The sequence below is a fragment of the Trematosphaeria pertusa genome (assembly GCF_010094035.1).
Source record: "Trematosphaeria pertusa strain CBS 122368 unplaced genomic scaffold BU26scaffold_6, whole genome shotgun sequence".
Taxonomy (NCBI): Eukaryota; Fungi; Ascomycota; class Dothideomycetes; order Pleosporales; family Trematosphaeriaceae; genus Trematosphaeria; species Trematosphaeria pertusa.
In genome coordinates, this window is record NW_022987217.1 from 2,323,299 (window position 1) to 2,340,669 (window position 17,371).

Genomic DNA, 17,371 nt, shown 5'->3' on the forward strand with positions numbered 1-17,371 from the left:
AAGGTACCTAGGTAACCAATGGAATCTCGTACGCTCCGTACCCTCCGCACCCCCCTGTACTCACAGTCTACAGTGGAGATGTCGCTTAGGGAGTCAGTGCTTCGCGAAGACGGTTAGTCTCAATGATGGTAGCCTAACTAAGAGTTACCGTACTTGGATGGATCGATGGGCGGATAACGCCAGCAACAATGAACCTCTAATGTCAAGAAAGTTCGATTATCCCGCTTCGACTTTTCTCGGGACTCCCGGAAACCTGCTCGATACCCGACGTCCAGGTACTCGTCCAAGTACCTGCAGAATACAAGGTGCACTCCCCGTGCAACGCTCACTGGTCAGACGTTATCACAGCCGAATGTCTCTTGCCGCATTAGGAATGTGAGCCACGGGCCAAGGCGACCGCCCAGATGTTGCCCAGATGTCGCCAAGGCCGGTACCACCTTCAGTCGGAGGACCCCGCCACGGAGGATCAGCATTAAAGCACGTTGAGCCGCGTCCGCGACATTTTCCTCGTCCTCCAGCCTCTGTTTCCGTCCAGCGCTCACTTGAGGGCGTGCGGTTGTCGGGTTGGGAAAATGAAGGTCCCGGCAGCTTCGAGCGTTCCCCTGCTCACACTTTCCACTCTCATTAGCTTGGTATCAGCGGAGGATGTCCTTTACAGTCGTAGGCTCGCGAAACGCGGAATTGACGCTGAAGGAAACTACAACATCTGTAAGATTCTCTATTTTCTTCAAACCAAACCTTAGCTGACTGGACTTTTAGCCTTCTTCCACGTCAACGACGTGCACGCCCATTTGGACGAGTTCAGTTCCTCGGGAACCGACTGTACCACGCCTGAAAGGGGATGTTATGGTGGATATGCACGCATTAAGACCGTGGTCGACGAGCAGCGACCGAAGTACAACGACAGTTTGTGGCTGAACGTTGGCGATGAGTTCCAGGGCACGCTTTTTTACTCGTACTACGGTGGCGAGAAGATTGCCGAAACAATCAATCAGCTGGGCTTTGACGCGATGACTATCGGAAACCACGAATTCGATGGAGGCGATGACGAGCTTGGAGACTTCCTCGTGAACCTGACGTTCCCAATTATCTCCGCTAACATTCATTCCGATAACGAGAAACTCAACAAGACGATCAAGCCGTACCATATCTTTGAGGACAAGGGTATCGCCATCATCGGTGCTACCACGGAAGAGACGCCCAGTATCTCGAGCCCAGGCGACGGGACTACGTTTTCCGATGTCGTTGAGTCGGTGCAAAACGCGATTGATGAGATCAAGTCAAACACCAATATCACGAGAATTGCAGCCATCACGCATATTGGTTATGATAAGGACCAGGAACTAGCCGAAGCCACGACTGGCCTCCAACTCATTATGGGTGGCCACAGTCACACTTTGCTCGGAGACATGGAGGACGCGGAGGGCAAGTACCCCACCATCGTGAAGAACAAGGATGGCGAGGAAGTCTTTATCGTCACAGCCTACCGTTGGGGTGAATACGTCGGCTACATCGACGTGACATACGATCCCGAAGGCAAGATCCTCGCCTACCACGGCGCACCAATCCATATCACCAACACCACCGAGCAAGACGAGGGTCTCCAAGCCCAGATCGAAGATTGGCGCGAGCCGTTCGAGGAATTTGCCGCAGAAGTCCTCGGTACCTCCAACGTCGTGCTTGACCAAACAAAATGCCAGGAACAGGAATGCCTCTTGGGCAACTTCATGGCCGACGCCATGCTCGCCTACCGCAAGAATGATTCAGCGGATGTTGATTTCGCACTCATCAACGCGGGCGGTATCCGCGCCACCATCGACACAGGCGACATCACGCGCGGCGAAGTTCTCACTTCTTTCCCCTTCGGAAACTCCGTCGTCGAACTCGCGCTCCGAGGCGACGAACTCTGGAACGTTCTCGAAGGCATCGTGACGGGCATGAACGTCGAGAACCAGGAGGAAGTGACTTCGTTCTTTCAAGTCAGCGACGGCATCAAAGTGCAGTACAACCCCGGGAACACGAACTTTACGAAGCTTGTGGCTGTTACTATTGACGGCGAACCGCTGGATAATGGGACGGAATATCATTTCGTCACTTTGGACTTCTTGGCTGGTGGTGGGGACAACTTCTTCACGCCGACGACGGACTTTATTAGTCTAGACACGCAGGACGAGGTGCTAGTGCAGTACATCAAGGCTCAGAGTCCAGTGGATATCGAGCTGGATGGGAGGATTGAGATGGTAAATGGATCGGCGCCAACACCTACGCCTTCTGGGAGTGGGTCGCCGACTGGCACTGGAGCGGCGGAGACGCCTGCTGGGACGGGGGCTGCGGTGGGCAGAGATTCTGGGGCCATTTTGGCGGCCATGTGTGCGCTGGCTGCGAGTATGGCGTTGCTTTGAAGATAGATATAAAGGGTCTGTAATTTGATATGCGACCAATGAGAGACCATAGTACCATATGGGCTTGCAATTATCATGCACGAGGACATTGGACACCTTCAGCGTGGTTTCTTTTCGGCTTGTATCTATGATTATAGCTTCTAAGTGCGATTGTAGTCGTGAGATAGTCGTGAGATGTGAACTAGGCATAGCGTTCAAGCTTGACGAGGATGAACGGGGACGTTAAAGCTACTCCCAGTCCTTCGGCTAGCTCTTTCGCAGGACAGAAACGTTCCAGTGCCTGAAGACGGTGGTCCCCTTGACTCAGAGGTGAGTGAGTCGGGGATGAAACCTCCCCTCACCTCGCGCGGGGCGGTGAAGGCGGTCACTTCAACATCACCTGCTCTCACCGCCGCGTCCTAATTTCCCAACAGAGGGCAAGAGCCAATTTCCGCGGTGCACCGCCACCCACGAATGCCAAGCCTGTCTATGAAGTCTTCTTGTCGTTTCCCTCGACTCACTCTCTCTTCTTTCCCCCCCACGACGCACTGCAGACCTCACCATCATTTGGCCCATCTGCAAATTCCAACAATCCCCACAATTCTCCATCCACCTCGAACTCCCGCGCGTTCGCTATGGCTATCCTCAGTGCCCTCGCGGGGCTCTTCAAGCAGCCAGAGCAGCTCGCGCCCATTACCGGGAAGAGATCTCGAGACGATGACGACCCCGGTGAGAATGAGCACGCTGCCATTCGTTCTCGCATTGGCGACAGCGGTGAATTCTCTCAGGTGTATCGTGCGGTACGTAAAGCTCGCTTTCAAACACGCCGCAAACGCTAATCGTGCAGACGGAGGTGAAGACTGTCGCCCAGACGCCTCCTAGCGCAGCGCGCACCTGCTCCGCTAAGGCCCAGCGTAGCTCAAGTAGTACGCGTGCTCGGCGCAGTCGTACTGGTCCGAAGAAGCAAGAGGATAGAGCGCGCTCCAAGAATCTTGACGTCCAGAAGGCCGAAGCAATCCCTCGCAGCACCGCCAGGCTTCCTACGCCGCGGAGTACCCAAGAAGGTGTAAGCCTAACACCTACCACCTACCACCTAGCCTTGTAGCAGAGCTGACGATGACTCAGACTTGCGACTCCACCACCGCCGCTCGCCCTAAGGCTGCTCCCGGTGCTCGTTGCCGAGCTTCAGGCTCCCCTACTCACGAGCATCCCACACCAGGCGCTCCTTCAGGTGAAGACACCCTTCGGCATGTCCAGCAGGCCGCTGCTTCTCACCCTACGAGACTCACCTCGCATTTGATCACACCCCCGGCCTCCCCGTCCCATGAAATCGAGGAGCCTTACTACCCCGGAACGAAGATTCGCATAACCAAGAACGGCCGAGCGTCGATCTTTGGTTCAGGCCCATCCATTAAGGAGTTATTGCTGATTCCGGACATCGCCAGCCGAAACCAGAGCGCCAACGAGCGCCAGAAGCATATCAACGATTCGAAGAAGGACAAGGCTGAATCCAAGACCCGTGGCGCAGTGCCAGCTGCTGATGAAAACAAAACGGAGGGGAAGGTCCACCTTGTCCTTGACCCAATAACGGAAACGGGTGTTGCCAGCTGTTCAGAGAGAGACGTTGAGGAGAGAGTCACCACTTCGACCACTTTTACCGTAGCCCGCACGGCACAGCAGGAGCATGACCGCAACGCTGATAGAGCCGTCAATGCGGAAGTCCTGTGCGAAGAGTGCCGAGATAGGCCTGCCGCCGTGGCTCAGGTGGTGGCCACTTCGGACGAAGTCGCTGAACTGCGGAAAGCACTAGCCAACTCGCAGAAGATCCATGCAGAGATGCTAGAAACGATCGCTGAAACGCGCAAAGCACTTGCCGACTCGGAGAAGGTCAACGCTGAGATGCAGAAAGCGAACACTGAAATGCAGAACACAATTACGAACATGGTGCTAGCTCTGGAGAAGATGATGCAAGAGAAGCAGGTCTTAGGATCCAGCACCAGCCCTTCGACGGAGAACAAGGATAACCACGACACGCCAGCGGTCTCATCACCAGCTCCTTCTACGGAGGTCGCTGCTGCTGCCACAGGGGTTCCTCAGCCGACTTCCGCGAATCTCGAGGTATTATATGTTGTGCAAGAGAGAGAAGTTCCACGGATCGTTGAAGTCGAGGAGCCCGCTCCGCAGCCAACAGCTCCCCTACCAACCCATGCGCAGGTCCCCGAGCGTCCTACAGTCGTGCGCGACTATTTCGGACCGCCAAAGCTATACAAGCCTCTCACGCTGGAGCAGATGGAGGGTTTAGTTAAAGGCTATGAGATCTCAAGCCGACTAGCCCGAGCCAACTGTGTGGTGAGGGCCTACCTCAAACAAGCAGGTCTCTGCCGAGACGAGCCTGCACCTGAGGCACTGTATCAGCACCTGCGCCAGTACGGATATAATGCACCCGCACCTCCTCCGCTCACTACTCCGGCCGGGCTCCAGGTAATGGAAATGGACATGAGCCTAGACGACATGAACGCCAGCCCCGTCGAGGCGAGCAGATTGGTGCTCGCTGCCAGCAGAGAGGATGCCCGATTCGAGGAACATGGTGCTGGCAGTCGGGTTGAACAGGACCTTGACGCCATAATCTCTCGGAAGCGGCCTTGTACCGATGAAGCTAGCGCTGCGGGAGGAACGGATGCAGGGTACGATGCAGATGAATCTTCCGATGATGGATTTCCTTCTAACTTCTTCAGGTTTTATAACGGCCCAATGGCTTTGCATGTGCCCACGGTGCAGCCTCCAAAGGGAGGTCAATGTCGCAACGGCAGGACACTGATGGACCAACACTCTTATATGACGTTCCCAAGACCTAGTCACCGCCAGAACAATGGTCGACACCGCGCGCAAAACCCGGGCCCCCAATCTCGCAATCCGATGTTTCGTCAGCTCGAGCAAGCCCTGCGCCGCGACCATGGCATCAACGTGCGCGGACATGACCAAAATGCGTCACCCAATATCCCGGTCGGCGTCACCGGCGGCAATGATCGTTTTGCTCGCGACCGCCACCGCGACCGCCACCGCGACCGCCGCCAAACTGGCCGCAACTTCCAGCAGCATGGCCCGATCCTTCCTGTAGGTTTCTTTTGATCGTTTGGTTTCTACACTTCAGCATTAACCCGTGAACAGCATACTAGCAATGCCAGAATTGCTACACATGGGCCATCTAGAGCGTTCGGCAATGCGGCTATGGCGACGCCTCCGCCTTCCCTGCCTGCTGAGGTGAAGGCGTGGCAGCAGCCGCAGACTTGGCTCTCGCGCGAGGCGGAGGAGACGGACGAGATGCTTTGAACATGGATATGCTTCTCTTTCGGGATGGATGGCCTGCGTGGCTGCTGTAGCTCTCGATGACTTTGGTGGTTTTCGTGATGAATGTTAGATGCGAAAAACTGGGGTGGGCTCGACAGTGGCCCTTCTGTTTCTGTTTTCGGTAGCGCCTCGCCCATAAATGTGGGCTATTAAATCACGAGACCTTCGTAGTTTGTTTACAAAGCTTTGAACTGCAGGGTTTTATCCGGCTTAAATGGCTTGGGGGTGATTTTACGTTTAGGGGCAAAAGCCCAAATTCACACAGGACGAAACATTTCGTGACCTTGATACCCAAAAACTAAGTTTCAGACACTGTGGCACAGCCCAACAGTCTTGCGGTTTCGAGAAGTAAGTCCCATCCTACCGGTAATCCTCCGACCCAAGCTCCCTCTGTATACTTCAGGCATCTACATTCCGCTGTGGAATAGATGCATCCTAAAGCGCTGTAGTGACTCTAGGACAAAAGTCAGTCGACGTATCGTACATTGAGCGCATTCCTCTTACCCGCGTAGCAATCAGTGTCTAGCTCATGCCATGGGAGCGCTCATGGGGCTGTTCTGGTAGTTGAGACCCCTTCGGGATGGACCTGTATGGTTCTGTCCTCGCCCTTGTTACTGGGTCTCTTACTAATGAGAGTAGGACTAAAGATAACCTCTAGCGTCTCTTTAGAGGTGCTATCAGCGGACGGCACTTAGGCTTGCTGGCGATGGCGCATGGTCTGCTGCGTGCCCCTAAGCATGTAATGAGATCGGCGACAGCGTTACATCATGTCTGTGGAATCTGCGATGCACTATCGAGCCTTCTGACGCTTTCCGATGTTTCATCCAGAGCCAATGCTTCGGTTGCCTGTCTCTTCAGGTCGCCATTCGCAAACGGGGCGCCGCGTTGAACAAATGGGACTTCCCAATCCATGTTAAGGTCATAATCTTCCGTCTCTTTCCACAATATGTTGCTGGTAACATGTTTCCATGCTAGCCTATCTGTTAAAGGACCGGCAGCTTTCTCGATTTCTGCTAGGCTTCGGGGGTCGCCAATAGAGTTGCGTCGTTGTTTCCTTCTTGCCTCGGCCATTGCCCTCACTGATTGGCAGCGTTCGTCCCATTTCTTGATCTTCTTCCTTATCTTCGGGAGTTCTTCCACAACGCTGAGACTGTCTCCAACCTCGAGCGGTCTCAATTCAAATGGAAACGCCTCCTCTTCTTTCGTCGGCTTTTTACGCTTTGTCGGGTTTTCTTCATTGCGCCTCGGATCTTCGACGCAGATCCGTAGTGTCTCACATATAGAGTCTTTACACATGGTGTATAGGCATAAGTTGACAGCGTATTGCTACCTAAGTTGGTGAGTCTGAGCTCGTGGTTAGTGTTGTAGGGACTTACTCGCTACAGTCTGCCGTTGTTGCTCTACCTCTCCAGATCCAAGAGGTCTTGGATCCAGTCCTCTTTCCACTCGCTAATGCCCTTAATGGCCTTCTTCTCCTTAGTGTTGTAGCTCTTGTCCTTCTACGTTTTCTAAAGTAGACCTTTAACAAACTCTTTCCATTTAAGAATATAGTTAATATTACTTAGAGTATTTCTCTTCTCTACTTTGCGTTAGTTAATGCTTTAGAATAGAGGGGTATCTATACTAGCTTGCTCCTCTAGGATCTTAAGGTGCTACTTAAGGAACTATAATACTCTTGTAGTATTATGCTTAATAGAGCTAGGCTTATAATTCTTACTAGCTCTCTCTAGCCTTCTATTATAGAGCTTATTAAATATAGCTACGTCTATACCCTGTAGGCTCGCCTAAAAGTTCTATGTTGTCTAATAGAAAGAGTTTACTAGTTCTTTAATAGAGAGGAGAATTAGAGGTGCTATTATTTATATGTAGTGTAAGCTGCTTAATTAAATATTATGCAAGATGTGGTAGACTAGGAGCAAGAGACTCTGTTTTATACCTGTAGGCCTCGCGCGCAGCGTTTATAGCTGTCCGCTCTTACTACCCTTTTGCTAGTGTTATTTGCGCTCTTTTTAATAACTATTATTGTTGTTAAGGAGCTTTCTAGGGCTTCTTTTTTGTTAGTAGCTTCGTGCTATAGTTTGTAGCGCCGTAGTAGGCTACGCCCTTATTATCCACGCCTAAACTGTTCTTTTCTGTCGACTTATGCCACCTGCCCGTGGTTCTGTGATACCCTGTTCCCTTCTCTTAATTTTGGCGCCTTTTGAGTCCTTTTGTGCGTAGGCGTAGTCAGCATAACCTCTATAGGTTGGTGACTTAAAACGAGAGAAATCAATCAATCATTGCGCCTCAGCCACCCTTCCACAAGCCCCCGATCGCACGAATCTATGCATGCCTCGTGGTACTCGTCATCGTACCCCTCACCAGGCACCGAAGCAAACTCGGACTCTTGGTCGTCGGCGTTGGGTACGCCGGCGTTCTTTGCGAGTTTTCTTGCTTCTTCCAACCCTTTCTCAGCCTCAGTGACTGCCTGGGATATCTCCCATCCGCGTAGGAAATAAACCTCGGTAAACTCGGAGGCTACATTATCCGCTAGCTTTCCTTGCTGCTGAACATACTCGTGATACTGTTTAGTGTAGCTCCTTTCATAAGCTTCGAGCTTGCGAAGCCCACTCTTCAAGCGTTCGTCCTCCTCACGAACCCGCCTCGCGGCCTTTAAACATTGCATCAAGTGGTCCTGCAGGCGTGTGCGGAGACTTAGACTTTGACACTGCCTCTGATGGCATCGTCTGGAGAGACTGTGATAGCGAGAGTGTACGTAGCATTAGGATTTCTGGATTCCTTTGCGACGGTGGCAGCTGTCGTTTGAGCGGAGACACTTTTTGGTTGCCTGGTGGAGACATCGGACGAGCCAACCGGCCTGGACCGACTGGTGAGTTTGTTGCATTTGGTGGAGAGCCGTCTCTAGGATCCTTATCATCTTTCGGCAGACCGTCTTTGCCATGATTCCAGCTTGCTTCAGAGCACCTACGCAAGCATCCTGAATGACTTTTAGAAGCTCGTAATGCTGCCGCTCGGCTTCTTCCACCGCACCTATGAGCTTGGCCTTCCTCTCGTGCACAGCTTACTTACGCTTGACAGCATCCTCATACTCGTTTTCACGGCACAGGATCTTTTTACTCAGCTCCGGTGTCGGTCCATTTTGGTAGTCTGTCTATCTCTCTTATCGCTTCCTCGTAGCGCATGTCAGCTTTGCCGACCTTCATCGCCGCAACTTGCTCCTCTCGCTCGATATCTCGTCGGTTTTCACGAAGCCGTATGTGGGCCTCTTCGTATTTTCGGATCATGTCTGGCGTTTGCTGAAACTTTGAGATCATGTCGGTGCTTAATAGCAGAGCCGGTCGAATGTTCTCTCCATCATGTGCTGCAATGATCAGGACCGGGCCTGTTGCAAACGCTCGCACCTGACCTTCTTCAAGATCTGTCCAAAAGGTAGCTGGAGGGATAGGCGGGTTGTTGAGGACGGCAGCCATTTTGATCAGGCGCTAGCTGCGTGTATAAGTGATACTCGACAGTCGCTGATTCTCTGGTCAAGTGTTGTTGCCGCTCTACAAGCTGATAGATGCCCTTGTCCGGTTGAATTCTAAGAACAGTCGGTAGGTAGGAGATTTTCGAAGCGAAAGTGGGAAAGTAGGGTCGGCAGGGTAGCAGTTTCACCTTTCACCTCGGTCATAGCCAAGCCATACGATTTCCCCAGGAATGGAAATATGGATAGCCTACAGCCTACAGCCTACAGCCACAGTGCACTAGGCAGCACTCGTAGTTCTTCCGTTTGATTTTGTTCTTGCTAGGGAGCCTCATATCAAGCTCTAAAAACCCCCCACACCGCAGCTTCATCGTTCTATCGCGCCTCGACCCTGACTAAACCCCACTCAACCACTTGCTCCTCCCCTCAATTACGCCGTAAGCGGAAGCGCGCAAGCCAGATTGTTTCTTCTGGTGAGCGGCATCTCGACCTGCAAGTCCAACATGGGCGATAAATCTTCAGATTGTCATCCGCAACCGCGGAAGAACACCTCCAAGATGTCCGCAACACCACTTGCCGCTCGAGGTGACCGCATTAACAAACTGAATCCGGCAGTAATTCACGAGTATTCAGACTCGCTCAAGCCGACGTGCTCAGAAGTTGCTAGAGTGGAGAGCAATGGCGAAAAGGAGAACACCGATTCCGAGAAGCAGCGACTGCTTTTCAAGGGTGCGATTGATCGCGGCGGAGAAAATAAGGCTCCCGATCCAAATCAGACCACTCGAGAAGATCTGGATCGAGATACGACGTCAGACGTTCCTGCTACGGGTACGGAAGATTTCCGGGCCCTACTGCGTCGGCTATTGAAGGACAACAATGATATTCCTGGCGCAACAACCGACGATAAAACCGAGCATCTCTTAGGCGTCGCCAAGGATATCAAACACATCAAAGAGATTGTGGGACTGTTGTTAGCACAACGCCTTCTTCAAGATAAGGCCGTGGATGAATTTCACTGGACGATCTTACATCTTCCTTGTCGCCCAAGGCACAAGAGTATGTATAATCCTGTTCAGCGCGTACGATCGGTGGTGTTCACAAGTTATTTAGGCACGTGCGCAATGTTGCAGCATCGATTTCCGAAGAAGCGAGGAAAGTCTCATCCACTTTCGAAATACCAACCCGGATGATATAGAAGTAGGAGATATCGGATTTTGGCCGGTTGCTGACCTGCTTAGGGACCCTAACTGCAAACATGTCCTCGGGTCCCTTGTTGCGAACTTCTGTGCGAAGGAATATCTAGTTCTCATTACCGACAAGTACGAGGACTTTGCGCTGGGCTATCTCATAACCAGCGCGGATAAGCATGGGCTTAGCAGAAAGCCCCCAGAGATAGCGGCACGAGGCGTCTATGTTGTCCGGCAAGGCGAATCTCTTGATTTCGATGATTCCCAGTTCCCTCCGGTGGAAGTAGCCAGACGTTGCGGATACAAGCCGTACAAAGGGTCGCATTATGATAGTGAGCGCATTTCTCTGTCTTGCAGCAGTAATGCCGGCCGGGGCAGAGGCCGGTTTGGGTCGAACTGTTGAATTTGAGTTTTATTCGCAGGCGGCGTGGGCGTTGACGGATTTGATACTCTCTCAAGCGGCAATGGTTTGGTCGAGATTCACGAAGTAGACCAATAATGGCGATATTGGAATACACCCCGCACTTCAACCCTGTTACTGATCGAATCTGACTTTCGAGGCAGTGGAACTTGCAAGTTCAAGAGAAATCTATTGTTGAAGCTTTACAGGTACCTGGAGTAACATTTTCTACACTTCGGAATCGGAAGTAAGACTTCCATCTCTCCTGGGCGGAGTCCTAGAAATTACTGTGAAGTTCGCTCTTGTCAGACACAAGGCTTCGTATGTTCAGCATATCCAGCACCGTATCTCAGTCGTGGCCCACCCCTGCAGGGTTTATGACGTATAGCGGTTTTCCGGTGTGAGCATCTCATCGCCGCAAAACTCCCTCGTAAAGACTTTTACAATATCTCCTTCACGTTGGATAACTCCATTATGGCTCTACTTTGCTCCTCTTCTCCAATTCCACCAGGTCGCTAAACGCGCAGTAACTGCTCCTCTCCGTCCAGAAAACTTCAACTCCAGTAACGTCCTATCCGTATCTCAAATCCAATCGGCAAATATTTCGGACAGTGCCGCACAAAACGCTTAGATGGCGCTAACTTTGAGCGCACGAATTGGGCCCCGGATCGGTTGCTACAGACTCGTTCTATTGTGCACCGCCAGCAAACTCCTTAACTTCGCCCGGGAGCTCACTCAAGGTCGAAGAATTTACGAAAATTTTGTATTTTACGCTTCCACCCAATGTCGCTCTTTCGCGCATCTCATTTGCATCCTCGAATCTCAACGGCTCCACCGTCCCAGCATCGGCATACATTCTCTGGCTACGGCGGGCGAAGCCCTTCGAAATCTTCTCCATCGACGTCTCCGGCGTACTCGTGGTTGCGTTGTCTCATGGTATGAGCGGGGCGTCCAGAGAATGTATATCGAGCCGCATCCGGAACCTCTAGTACCAGTTTTCCGCACCTTCTATTCTCGCTGTACAAGGCTACGCGGTTGTTGCACCGTCTTAAGCCGGACTTAGCGTAAATCGGACCGCTGAAGAAGGTCCGCTCCTGCATAAATATCTTGCACATTTGGCTGAGGCGAACGGTTTGTTCTACGCAGGTTAAGCAGCGCAGACGACATCCTCGGAATTGTCTACCCACTTCGTCGCTATGGAGAACTAGGTTGATGGGTACTTGGACGCCGTTGCCCCCAGTTCAGATCCTGATATCGGACAGAATATCCAAGCAAATACAAATGAGTTCCCTTTGGCATGGCGCATCGCACACGGGATTAGCAGCATCTTCCCGGACTTTGACCCTTCAGAGTGCTCGAACTCGAGGGCGAGAAAAGACTCCGGCCGATAGAAGAGCTCCCAAGCTTGGTGAACCGTCCCAGAACCCCTAGGCAGCGATCCACTAACTCTCCATCCAAGATAGATGTCTTCATTGGCTTTGGCAAATCCTAAATGAGCACTCCATAACTTCTGAGGTTGCGAAAGCGCTCTGACCACCACCATGATATAGGTCAAGACGAACACCTCCTTTCCTCTCGTTCTCGGAGCGATGTCTTGTGTTACCGTCTCTTCCCTAGCCTAGTCCATAGTATTCAATGTTCCGGTCAGGCTTGGGCACGCCTCCCGCGTGCATCGATTCGCACTGCCGAACACGGACTGCGGGGTCCCATATATACTGGTGGTACACAAGGCCTCCAGCTGCCCCCGCCGTGCTGATGAACCAGTGGGGCAGTACTGTGCCGCAACGAAATATGAGAGAATCTCGATCCTAGTATGAGTAGAGATCCAGAACAACGGCAACGGAGCAGCGGAGAGGATAGATAGAAAGAATGCGATGGCTGGCTGCACGGCAGTGCTACATCGAAAAGAAAAGAATGGAGTAGGCGGTATACTGTGTACGTTCGCGGCCAAGGGCACTTTATGCAGCCCGAAGCATATCCTCCACACTACCAATCCATGGACGTTTGGTTATTGGCAGTCGCATACTGTACATACTGCAAGCAAGCACGCGCCCGCTTGCCCAGTCCGTCTCACCCCGTGGAGAGGAAAAGCCTTTCCAAGGCACCTTCAAGCTTTCCATCCTCACCCCACTTACCCAGTTTAGCCCTATGCATCCGCCTCTCACGCCAGTATAGTATCCCCAACCCAATGGCCCCCATCCCTCCTCTGCTCGGATTCCCTCCATCGACCTAGTCAATAATCCTCAAACACAAAGTGCCCTCCCTTTATCTATCCCAATTCTCGTCTCCGAAATTCCTCGTCTTTCGCGCCCTTCATGCACAGGCAGAAGCTCCGCTGTATTGTTAGTCAGTCAGCACAATCTCTACAGGTTGCTGGTTCAAAACGAGAAAAAAATCCATCAATCTATCCAACCCATGCACCCATATTACCACCCCACCACACCCAATCTCTCAGCACGTGGCAACCTGCACCTCAGAAATAAACGGAACCAAGCGGAAACCCTCCTTCATCGCCCTGCAATTTCTACTCGCTCGCGGCCTGCGAATCTTTTCCCAGGTCAGCGCGGAGCGGAGCGAGAGCACGGCGTGCCTTTGTACAGGTTGAACGTTGCCGATAAAGTGATGGCGCGAGAGAGGGCTGAAGATCACATAGATCACGGCTTCTAGAACATCTCGGCAGGATCGGGTGTGCGGCGTACCGTAGGAAAGCATTATCACGGTATTGATTGGTTGCATGTGGCGCTCGACGCCGCACTCGTGCACAGCATCGTCGGCCCGGCAGCGCCTAGCCGGGAGCACAGTTCCATCCATCGCATCGCACCGGGCCGAAGCGCAGCCCAACACCCCTTCTCGCATGCTATGCAATGCAAATATAAACTAGCTGTTGGACTTAGAGTAGCAGAATGATTGCAGAGCCTCCGGGGGCCGAGCCTCGGAAATATCGAGACGCGTCAAGAGGGATTAATATGCGGAGCGGAAAGCGGTAAATGGTAATATGGGGGCGTTTGGGGGAAAGCAGGGCAGGATTAGGCGGCGATGCAGGGTGCAGGTGTGTTGTTTATTCGCGGATAGTGCTGATCTCCAAGTTTTCGGCTCGAGACTGGGGTGAGGAGGGGTGGGGTAAGGTTGTATGTACTGCGTAGAGGGCGCATATCCTTGCTGGAGAAATTTGGACGCGGGATGGGAGGTTGGAGTTTTTGATGACTGGGTTGAGGACAGCTGTGCTTTGTGACAAGGCAGAGGGAGGAATTTTCCGGGTTGTTGTTGGCAAGTGGTGGTGAGCTGATGAGGTGGTGAGGCGCTTTGTTCACGGGGAAAAGCGAAAGCGAGGACTTGACTGTGAACACCGTACGCTCACATTCTGCTTGCAGGCATGCTTGCTAGAAGACGGCATTAAATGGATATACACATCTCGTCATCTAAACAAAAGGGATTTCCCGGAACAACAACACAACAGCCCGTCTACTACTCTACCCCAACACAAGCATCACATCGCACTTAGATCTTGGACTCAACGTGCTCCTCAGTGACCTGAGTAGTTCCGTGCTTGTGCTCCTTCTCGTGGATCTCGTGCTCGAGGATGCGGCCCTTCTCCGTAGCAGCAGCACCACCGACCAAAGCGGCATCGCCATCGAAGTGCTTGCAGATTTCCTCAAGAGGCGTGTTCTTGGTCTCAATGTAGTAGAACCAGACGAAGACGAGTTCGACAGCGAGCCAGACGCACTGGAAGCGGCATTAGCAGTGCTCATTAACATACGGGAGATGGCGGGCAAACTTACGTAGACGATGTAGTACTTCCAGTGGATGTGGTCAAGCGCAATGGGGTTGATGTAGGTATTAAAGAAGAGCGCAATATCGACAAAGGCGAACATGTAGCACATGCCCTTGGCGCGGATGGAGAAGGGCAGAATCTCGACGGTGTAACCGACCAGGAGACCAGACCAGGCGATGTTGTAGAAGGTGTAGTAGAGGAAGATCATGAAGACGACGGCGCTCCCGTTAGCCTTGACGCCCGTGGCGGCGAATCGCTCCGAGCAAATGGTCCAAATCACGAAGCAGCCGCACATGCCAGCGGTGGAGACAAGGAAGAGCGGGCGGCGACCAAGCTTATCGACGAAGAAGCACATGGTGGTGGCAACGATGCAGTTCCAGATGTTCAGGACACCGTTGATCTTGAGCTGCATGTCGGGGTCCTTGATGCCGATGCTGTCGAGCACACCGGTGATGTAGTACGAGACGAGACCGTTGCCGGACCACTGGGAGAACAGACCAGCAGAGAGCAGGATAAGAAGCCTGTGGCGGTTGCCCTTGGTCTTGAAGAGCTCGAGCCAGCCGGTTGACTCAGCCTCCTTCTCGATCATGATGGTCTCCTTGACTTCCTCATATTCGAGCTGGACGACCTCGTCATCGGCGTTGTCCTCGGCATGCACCTTGGCGAGGACGGCAAGAGCGCGCTCGGGCTTGCCCTTGGAGATGTACCAACGTGGAGATTCCGGGACGAACCACACGCAGGAGATCTGGAGGATGGAAGGCAGAGCCTGGACGATGGAGGGAATACGCCACGACCACTGGTTGGGAATGCGGTTGGTGCCGTAGGTGAGCCAAGCGGCCACGATGGAGCCAATATACCAGGTGGTGTTGTACTGCGCTGCCGTTAGCTCGCTGTTCCAAGTAACCACGCATGGTCCTGAAACTTACGATAGTCGTGAAAATGGCACGGTGCTGGGGATGGCACAACTCGGTGATCAAGAGAGGAGCAGAGCCGTGGGCAATAGCGACACCAAAGCCGAGGAAGAAACGGGCGGCGACGAACATCTGGAAATTGACCGAGGCGGACTGGAGAACGACGGCGAAGATCATGATGATGGAGCCGATGCAGATACCCCATCGTCGGCCCATACCGTCGGCAATGTAGGGAGTGATGGGCAGAGCGAGCAGAGAACCGAGGAACATGATACCGGAGAAGAGACCCTTGATAGAACCGGAGGGGTCCTTCATGTCTGCGGATAGTCAGCGAACTAATCTACTCAACGTGCACAGATGATGGCTTGCTTACAGTCGGTGAACTGGTCGAGCGAGAGGAGACCGTTGACCATAGATCCATCGTAACCGTTGGTGGCACTGGTCAAGATAACGAAGAACAGGAGGAAGTAGGTTCTCCTCAGGTGCGGCAGCTTGTACCAGGTAACGTTGGGGAACTCGCGGCCGCAGACCTTGAAGTGGCCTTTGGTCACAGACGTGTCAGCCATGGCAGCGGTCGGTGCTTCAATTGACGATGGCTTGGGTCCTGGGAGAAGGGCGAATGGCTGTCAACGCAAACGAGGGGTTGAACGAAGCTGTCGAGCGTGAGAGAGGGCGGCATGAGGCCTCATATAAACTAGATGTTGCCGTACCCAGAGCAGGCGCATCGGGCCTAGCCAGGCTGGGAGTTTATCCGTGGACCGTCTGGCCCGCCACGAGAGAGTGCAGATTCATTCTGGAAGCTCTGAAGGCACCCCCGCCCGTCACGCATCTCCAGCAAACATCAAAGCTTCATCGTTAGAGGGGCCGGGGGTGGGGCCCAATGGGGGCGGCTCCACCGGGGAGGATGATATGGTTAAAGACGGATAAATTGGAGTTGTGGCGCTAGCCGTCGACTGGATGGCCCGCACGCCGGACTTGGCTGTGATCGCCGCAGGGACAGGCGGCGACTCACGACGTGTGCGCCTGAAGGCGTTCTGCAGGCGGCTCGAGAATGGGTTTTTGATACGAGCGAGATCCAGTGGGTGAGATGGTGCTGATGGCGCGCCTCCGGATCAAAGGAGAGCCAGATTAGGGCGCCGCACGGGGGTAAATTGCATGCAGCGCTTCCAGGCACCGCATCTCCAGGGCGGTGGTGGTTGGGAAGCGCGGTAGATGAACAGCTAAAGGGCGCAATTTTGGGTGTTGGGTTTTTCATTTGGTCTCGCCGGGTGCAGGCGCTCAGGCAGGACTCGTACGATCGCGCATCCATGGCTATACTCGATGCTCGCCGCGTGCACTAAGCGGAGTGCTTTACGATGGAAGCAGCCTTGTGCTTCTGGAAGACGGCCCCAGCGTCGCGTCTCCGCGCGTGTGCGTGCGGTGGAGGTGGAAAGACGGGACGAAATGCCGCCCCGATTCCGATAGCGAGGCGTGACTCTGCGATATGTAACCTAGGCAGTCCTGTGCTGGCTGATGGCGCGGGACCGTCTGACCTGGTGTGAACCAGTTCGGCTGTCACGCTGGCCACGAGCGGCTAGGGAATCGCGAAGCGTGTGAATATTGGAGGCAAAAACCGGCAGAGGATGGAGGAGGTGGACGAAAGAGCGGCGGGCTGGCGCCATCGGCAAAAACGGCTGCAGAAGACGGGGAAAGGTGGCGCTCTGAAGCCTCGCTAAGGCGGAGATACACGGTCAGCCACCCGGGCGAGATGAGGCACGTGATGACGCAACATTCACCTTGCAACCCGGACACACCACGGTCGGGTATCCCAGGCAATCAACTCTTCCATATTCAGGGGCAGGCACTAGCGAGCATGTCGCGCTTAGCCGCCATGGCCTCAATTCCAGGTCTCCGGTGCACGCGACTCTCC

At 53.4% G+C, this 17,371-nt stretch overlaps 6 protein-coding genes across 6 annotated transcripts; 3 read left to right on the forward strand and 3 right to left on the reverse strand.

Annotated features, from left to right (window-relative positions):
- Positions 1-572: 572 nt before the first annotated feature.
- Positions 573-2,402, forward strand: BU26DRAFT_424886 (Metallo-dependent phosphatase; the record flags this gene model as incomplete). Its single annotated transcript, XM_033823595.1, has 2 exons — positions 573-708; positions 760-2,402. 2 exons carry the CDS (start codon positions 573-575, stop codon positions 2,400-2,402), a joined length of 1,779 nt encoding a protein of 592 aa, XP_033685440.1.
- A 614-nt stretch (positions 2,403-3,016) lies between these two features.
- Positions 3,017-5,711, forward strand: BU26DRAFT_564287 (uncharacterized protein; the record flags this gene model as incomplete). Its single annotated transcript, XM_033833269.1, has 5 exons — positions 3,017-3,181; positions 3,229-3,447; positions 3,507-5,065; positions 5,117-5,495; positions 5,550-5,711. 5 exons carry the CDS (start codon positions 3,017-3,019, stop codon positions 5,709-5,711), a joined length of 2,484 nt encoding a protein of 827 aa, XP_033685441.1.
- Positions 5,712-6,494: 783 nt separating this feature from the next.
- BU26DRAFT_504762 (uncharacterized protein) lies at positions 6,495-7,025 on the reverse strand (the record flags this gene model as incomplete). Its single annotated transcript, XM_033826795.1, has 1 exon — positions 6,495-7,025. The coding sequence occupies one exon, from the start codon at positions 7,023-7,025 to the stop codon at positions 6,495-6,497; it is 531 nt and encodes a 176-aa protein (XP_033685442.1).
- A 976-nt stretch (positions 7,026-8,001) lies between these two features.
- BU26DRAFT_564289 (uncharacterized protein) lies at positions 8,002-8,394 on the reverse strand (the record flags this gene model as incomplete). The annotated part of the gene is made up of 1 exon (XM_033833270.1): positions 8,002-8,394. The coding sequence occupies one exon, from the start codon at positions 8,392-8,394 to the stop codon at positions 8,002-8,004; it is 393 nt and encodes a 130-aa protein (XP_033685443.1).
- A 1,301-nt stretch (positions 8,395-9,695) lies between these two features.
- Positions 9,696-10,878, forward strand: BU26DRAFT_564291 (uncharacterized protein; the record flags this gene model as incomplete). Its single annotated transcript, XM_033833271.1, has 3 exons — positions 9,696-10,162; positions 10,431-10,711; positions 10,802-10,878. 3 exons carry the CDS (start codon positions 9,696-9,698, stop codon positions 10,876-10,878), a joined length of 825 nt encoding a protein of 274 aa, XP_033685444.1.
- A 3,399-nt stretch (positions 10,879-14,277) lies between these two features.
- BU26DRAFT_504765 (hexose transporter protein) lies at positions 14,278-16,028 on the reverse strand (the record flags this gene model as incomplete). Its single annotated transcript, XM_033826796.1, has 4 exons — positions 14,278-14,502; positions 14,559-15,422; positions 15,478-15,779; positions 15,836-16,028. 4 exons carry the CDS (start codon positions 16,026-16,028, stop codon positions 14,278-14,280), a joined length of 1,584 nt encoding a protein of 527 aa, XP_033685445.1.
- Positions 16,029-17,371: the final 1,343 nt, after the last annotated feature.